General features: G+C 38.2%; 1 protein-coding gene across 1 annotated transcript; it reads right to left on the reverse strand.

Moving 5' to 3' along the window:
* Window positions 1-3,945: 3,945 nt before the first annotated feature.
* NPY2R (neuropeptide Y receptor Y2) lies at window positions 3,946-5,103 on the reverse strand. The gene has a single exon (XM_004708725.2). The coding sequence runs from the start codon at window positions 5,092-5,094 to the stop codon at window positions 3,946-3,948; it is 1,149 nt and encodes a 382-aa protein (XP_004708782.1). The 5' UTR covers window positions 5,095-5,103.
* Window positions 5,104-7,317: the final 2,214 nt, after the last annotated feature.

Consider the following 7,317-nt stretch of genomic DNA (forward strand, 5'->3'; position numbering starts at 1 on the left):
AACCACTGCTATCATGTCAATCCCAACTCAAAATAACCCTCCGTGTCCGGCTTTCAATGCTGTGAATCTTTATGGCCTCACGCAGCTTCGTTCCCCATCTCAGACCTTGTCGTTGACAGTCCAACACTTACTTAACACCATCGCCAGTGCTCCTATAAGTTATGTAACCGGAAAATACTATGCCTTAAGCATAATCTACAGTCACGTAATCAGACACCAATTTCTTCAGATCCTAACGCTAATATTTACTTCATTTGTCAATTTAGTTTTCCTTGATGGATAGTTCTTGATTAATAATTGAGTACCTGAATAATATTGGTACCTGAAACTTCAAGTCTCTGTGATAGCAACAATTATGAGAGTTCTTGCCCTCTTCCCATGATGCTTAAAATCTAGTCAAAAAATCGAAGACAGTGAGAATTTTCATGGGATAAAACATGTTGGTACAGCCATGTACAAGGTAGCATTCAAGCCATAAAATGATTTTGAGTTCACACAAAAAATTGAGGAGGAGACATTGAAGAATTTTAAAAAGAGAGTGCTATGAAATTCAAGTTAAAAAATCATTTTAGCTAGAGGGTAAAATTTGCTCTAGAAAGGAAAAAGGCTCTATGTAGAGAGATCAGTCCTACAGAAGTGTAGGGGAGGGAGGCAACAAAGGCCTGGGGAGACAATCGCAGCTGAACAATGATAGGGACTTCATTAACCAGCTAGAAACTAGAACAAATGAGCAACTGATATTAAGGGCTAAAGTAGAAGGCAAATGTTTTGAGAATGATGAGGGCAACAAATATACATACGTGCTTGACAAAATGGATGTGTGTATGGACTGTGATAAGAATTGTACGAGCCCCCAATAAAATAATTAAAATAATAATAATCATACAGTGATAGGGAAATACATGTGGATTAAGCCTCTGGTGAATCCCCTCTGGCCATAGACCAGGGATGTGACCAACCTTGCTATCCTGCAGCATACCTGGGAAAGTGGATTACTGCAGATGCAGTTCGGTTAAAATTTAATACTGTATCATTTGATCTCCCTTTTGATCCATTTAAAACTTGTCCTAGTTTTTAATATTTGCTGTTTTCGTTTCAATTGAGGTTTTTAAATCTGTTTTACTTTGTTATTGTTTTTAGTTTGGAGGGCAGTTAAAAATGTTCTTCTGTATATGAAATCCAGGATAGATAAATCTATAGAGACAGTTACTAGATTAAAGTATAGTAGGCATGTGGGGGGAGGGGGGAGGGAATCGGAAGCCAATAACAATGAGCACAAGATTGAAGAAAATGATCTAAAACTGATTGTGGTGCTAAGTGTACAAGTCTTCTTGCTATGAATGAATTGTATAATAGGTGAATTATATGCCAGTAAAATGGACTTCAAAAAAAATGTGGATTTAAATGAAAACGTGAAACGAGGAGATGGAAGAGCAAAGGCTGACCCCAGGATTTAAGGTTTTTGAGAACTGGATAGAGAGCAGTGTCGTGATTGGAAAAGATAACCTAGGAGGACAAAGTGGGAATGGGGTGAGGTAGGGATCAAAACGGTAAGTTCAGATTTATATATGTATATGTATGTATACATGCATGCATGCTTTCTTTCCCTATCACCCAAGTTAATATGTATCTATCCTCTATTTAGGGATTTACCCTGTTTGAGATGCATCAGATTTGATCTGCTAGTGAGACATTCATATGGACCTGTAAGGTGAGTGGCAGAAAACAGATTGACCTTCAGAAGAAAACTCAGGTGTCATTAGACTATGTATTATACTTGCACCATCAGAATAAATGAGCTCACGCAGGTTCCTGTGCAGCGTGGAAAGAAAAGGTAGCTTACCTTGCTGTTGTCTTATGGCCCTTCGTTCTCCTTGTCTCAGTTCTATTCTTAGACAAACCACATTGGTTTAATAGCACACGGTTTCTCTATTTCCCAAATTATTTTTAATTGCAAGGATGAAATCACTACATGAAAAGATAATTTGTTAATGCACTGATAGGAATAATATATGTCAATTGTATCACCTGGTTCATTTATTGGTTTCTAACATTTTACGACAATAGATACAATAGCATATGTTTCCCACAACTTAGGAAATTCTCCAAGAAAAAGCAAAACAAAACAAAAACCAGAATTGTCCATTAGCATCTTAGATAACGTTACTGATCTTTAACAAACAAAAAGCTTCTTGTTGGATAAGCTTTTTCTCTTATGCTGAGTCTAATAGAAAAGCTATTTTCCCATTTAGATGACATAATACAGATCTACATTATTTTTATATGTTTATTCGTCTGTCTCTCACATAGTGTAGGATTTGTTATCATTTTTTTTGTGTTCCAACACTCCCATCCAACACAGAAATAGTCTCTTATTTTCAACATGGAAGGAATTTAAATTAAAATTATATTAATAAATTAACACTCCTAGTCCATACAATTAAAGGTTATAATTAAAAGTAATTATGATGTTGCATGTATCCAAGATTTATGTAACCTATTCACAAATTTAATCATTCTTACAACATTGTGATCACAACAAAAGTTCTTTGACAACAACATCGACAGGACAGTTACTTTAACCTCTCAATTATTTTTCATGAACATGAAAAGCTTTTAAGCATCTGCAGTTAGGTGTTATTGAAAGAAAAGCTATAGTCATAGAAGCATTAAATGAACATATTATAGTATCTGTATGAGGTATTCCACTACTCATAATTGTGGGTGGTGTGTGTGTATTCCAAAGCTGTGGCTAATCATTTTGAGAAGAGGATAAATAACTTTTGTTAAACTTTCCAAACAGAACACTTTACAAGGTGGAATTAATCTAATATTTCTTACCAGATAGGTTCCATTTTGATGAAATTATGCTCATTTATTTATCTTGAATGGGTCCAGAGGAATCAATGTCAAAGATAATTACACTGTAGTGTTATATAAACATATTAGAGCTATGTACCTGTGCCCCCCCCCCAAAAAAAATGTGGGGGTGGGAGGGCTTGAAAATAAGCAAGAAATGTAAAATGCTAGAAAAATTATTTTCTAATCTAATTTGATTTTCAGTGATAATAAACTCAATTCCAACATGGGAATCATAACATAAATCACACATGTTCCAACAATTGGTAAGAAACAAAATTCTTTATGTTCAATGCTTCTTCATTTTCTAAATAGCATCTAGGTAAAGCAGAAGTAACGTAAAATTCGAGTTTCAATTTTGGTTTCCGTTCCTGTAATTCTGAGAGACATCAGATTCTGGTTCTGAGTTCAAGAAAGTTCTCGATCAGCCAACATGAATATGGGATTAAGAACACTTGTCTGGCTGAATGTTAAGCATTTTCTCCATCATTTGACAAAATATTAATTGTATAACAAGTCTCAGATTATTTCATGGAAGCTACCCAAAGAGTTGGCAACATTTACCCGAAAGATTCTTTGGTGGGTTTAGTCCGCCAAAAGGAAAATAGATCCAAATACAATAAAGGGGAACACGTGACTCCATAGAGAAATTCATGTTTGGAAGTCTTTTCATCAGAACAGAGGGAAACACAGTACCCCCATTCCAGGTCCTGATGTGATTTGGAAGCCAGTTTATTTATCCTTTCGTTTTTGAATGCTGAAGCTGCATTCATACATGAACAGCTTCTTTATTCGGGTTTACTTCGCTCTCAGAACCATTCAAAAGAGTTTCTTTGCATTCACTCCCAAGCCAACCTAGCATGCAATCAACCTGAAGCAAGGTATTTTTTTCCTTATTGTGCTGCCCTGTCTCTAAGTAGGAGAATTTTCCCCTACGTGCTTTAGCCAGTTTTCCAGCAACTACAAGGTGGATGCTTTGATCCAGGTGCTCACTTTGCTTCTTAAAATGAGAAATCAGGAGGCCTTCATCCGCCAGAATGACAGCTCTGGTCAGATATACCCATCTACTTGCAAACACCTGCTGCCTTAGACGTCAGTAGCCTCTGTGAAAGAGTCATGGGGCCCATTCTCCTTTTTGACTTCCAAGTTCTTTTTAGCCTTGAACGTCACAGACACCTCTGAATGCATGGGGTCCAGCGTCTGCTCACAGCAGAAGGCTGAGAGGAAAGCCTTCCTGTAGTTGCTGTTCATCCAGCCGTAGAGGAGGGGGTTTGCAAAGGTGGAACACATGGCGATGATGTGGAACACCGTGAAGATGAGTTTGTACTCCTTCAGGTCCAACACCTGGTGGTCAATGTCAACAGCAAGTTGGAAGGCATGGAGGGGCAACCAGCTGACCGCAAAGACCACGACCACACACACAAGCATTTTGGTGGTTTTTTGCCTTCGCTGATTGTAGTGGTCATTTGCAGCCCCGGGTCTGACGTGGTTCTTCAGTTTACTCCAGATGCGGATGTAGGAAAAAGATATAATTCCCAGAGGCAGCACATACAGAATTAACAAGGAGGAGAGGCTATAGACAGTTCCATAAATGCTGTTCTCCTCACCAGGCCACTTTTCAGTACAGGCCACGATTTCAAAGTCTGGAATTATCTCAATCAGGGAATACTCCCGAAAGATGGCCAGGGGGCTTGCCAGTAGAGCACTGACGCCCCAGGCCAAGCCAATGATCAGGAAGCTGATGTGTTTGGAGATCTTGCTTTCCAGGTGGTAGACAATGCATTGATGCCGGTCCAGGGCAATGACTATCAAGGTGATTGTGGATACCTGTACTGCCAAGCCCTGGGCATAGGGCACCAGGTGGCATAGGACAGGACCCATTTTCCACTCCCCCATTAATGTGTAGATGAGAGTAAAGGGCAGACACAAGGTGTTCACTAAAAGGTCAGCTACAGCCAGATTTGCGATGAAAAAGTTAGTGACTGTACGCATGCTCTTGAATTTGACCACCACGTGGATCACCAGGGAGTTTCCCATCACCCCAAGCAAGATGATGGAGGAATATGCCAGGATGAGGACAATCTGTACCTCAACCAGTTTAGTGCTGTCTAGAAGCTCCGGCTCAGGGTCAGGGGGCAACTCATCGCTAGGAGTGGTCTGCCTTGGCCCAGATGGCTCCACCTTCACATCTTCCACTGTTCCGTTCTCCTCAGTCTCTGAACCTAGTGGGCCCATGGTGAGCACAGTTCCACGGTGACAATTGAAAGACCCTACAATAGAATAATAACAATGATGGACCAAAGATAACCCAGGAGTGAGGCAAGTAAGTATCACAGACAAGCTGATTTAATTTTAGCTGAGGCTCAAAATATCTGTCCTTTGATCTTAAAATGTGACATAATAACACATTTTAATAAAGAAGATCCTTTAGTAAACCTATTCACAAATATGGATCAACTAAATAAGATTTATGATATATATATGACATATAATATATAACGATCACAAATTCATTATATTTTATATAAGCATATTTAAGATACGTCAATATGTAGACTGTTTACAACTTACAAACATTGCAATTAAATTACATAGAATAGTGACAAATATTAAAACTGTTTGCCTCGTGCCTGAACTTTGAGGGTATGTAATAGTTAAGGTGAACTAAGCAGTCTGTTCATAGCTGTTTTTTTCCTGTTGTAGAATTAGTTTTAGTAATGGGTCTGCTGTATAGACTTGTTGCTTTTTGAACATTCCAAAAGAAGTTTCCTACCCATATGCAACAGAAGGTAGTATTTGAAAATTCTATATGTTTAAAAATATCCCTTCAATCTTTAATTATAAAAGTTTTAATACCTCTTTTTCCTAATCCAGGAGAAAGATGAGACTTTCTGCTCCTAGAAGAGTCATAGTCTCAGGAGCCCACAGGGGGCAGTGGATAGGCAGACCCCTATCCTAAGGGGGTCACCACAAATCAGCATCGACTCAATGGCAGTGAGTCTGGTTTGGAGACTTCCCCCTTATCTCCCCTCCCAGTGTATTTTTCCTTGTGTTCCCTAACTGTGTCCATGGTATTCCCATTGACTAAGTCACTCAAAGTTCAACAATAAAGTAAACAGATTTCATCTCTTATAACCCCCACCATTAAGAAGCCTTTCAGATTGGGGCTCTTAACGATCTCTTCCAGCTTCCCTTAACTCACCGTGTTCACCAAAATTGTTTGCTCGATCTCAATCTCTCATTGGTTTTATTGTAATGGTCTTCTAATTTATATCCCTCCCTCCTTTCTTCCTTCCTTTCACTCCTTCACTTAAATATAACTGAATCTTAAAAATATTAAATGCTCAGCACAGCTATAAATTCTACGGATATAGCAGTGAACAAACAAAATTTCCTACCTTCAAGAAACATTTTTTTAAATGTCAGGAAGTAGGATTTTTGGTGGGCAAGAAATAAATAAAAACCTGCAAGATAGTAGCTATATACAAAGATTTGTTGCATCTTACTGTACAAAAATGAAAACACAATCATAGCATTCTTCTTAATATCTCTAGATTTCTTTAGGCAATATATTGATTTATAATATAAATCCCCCTTTTAAAGTTAAAAATATTTAGAGCCTAACATCATAGTACCTCTGAATTTATCCATAATAAAAAAGCTGCTGTTATTCATTCAGGACCTCTTTTAAATGAATTTGTCTGTTACTAATCATAATAGCTTCTATCAACAATGTTATTGTTATCATGTATGGTCAAGTCCATTCTGACTCAGAGTGAGCCCATGTGATAAGAGTAGAACTGCTTCCATCAAATTTTCTGGACTGTAATCTTCATGGGAGGTCTATTCTCCCTCAGGGACTGGTGGATTCAAACTGTAATTAACAGCTAAGCGCTTAGCCATTGAGCCCACAGTGCACCACCTAAGGTGGTAGGTGAGTCATTGTTATTCAGTCCCCAGACAATGTCCTAGTTCCTTTCTCTGACATGCTGCCTTTACCCAGGGAAGTGTGGTTGTGTGGTTGCATGGTAGCATTTCTGGAAAAGTGGGAGAGTCCACATCCAGTCCAACAACCAGGAGGAGCCCAATGAACAACTCAAAGCACAAAAATGAAAAGATACGAAGATAAGAGAAAACTTTCTTTGAAAGAAAACAAACGTAGATGTTCACATTGTTCAAGGCATTTAAGAAAAACTGCTAAGTGGTACAGCTTTCTTGAACAAGTGAGAGATTTCTTTAAATGAAATATTTCTTTATAAAAATATCATATTTATGAGGTATTCCTTAATCAAGTAAACTTTCCTAAGATTCTTTAATTAACCCCTGATTATAGGATTTAAAATGTTCTGTCAATATAGTTTGGGAGACAGACGGGGCTTTTTACTCCCATAAACAGTGACAGTCTCAGAAACACACAGAGGCAGTTCTGCCCAGTCCTACACAGGGTCTCTATGAGTC

Source organism: Echinops telfairi, unplaced genomic scaffold (assembly GCF_000313985.2).
Source record: "Echinops telfairi isolate 266 unplaced genomic scaffold, ASM31398v2 ScPeMD7_5868;HRSCAF=6743_1, whole genome shotgun sequence".
NCBI lineage: Eukaryota > Metazoa > Chordata > Mammalia > Afrosoricida > Tenrecidae > Echinops > Echinops telfairi.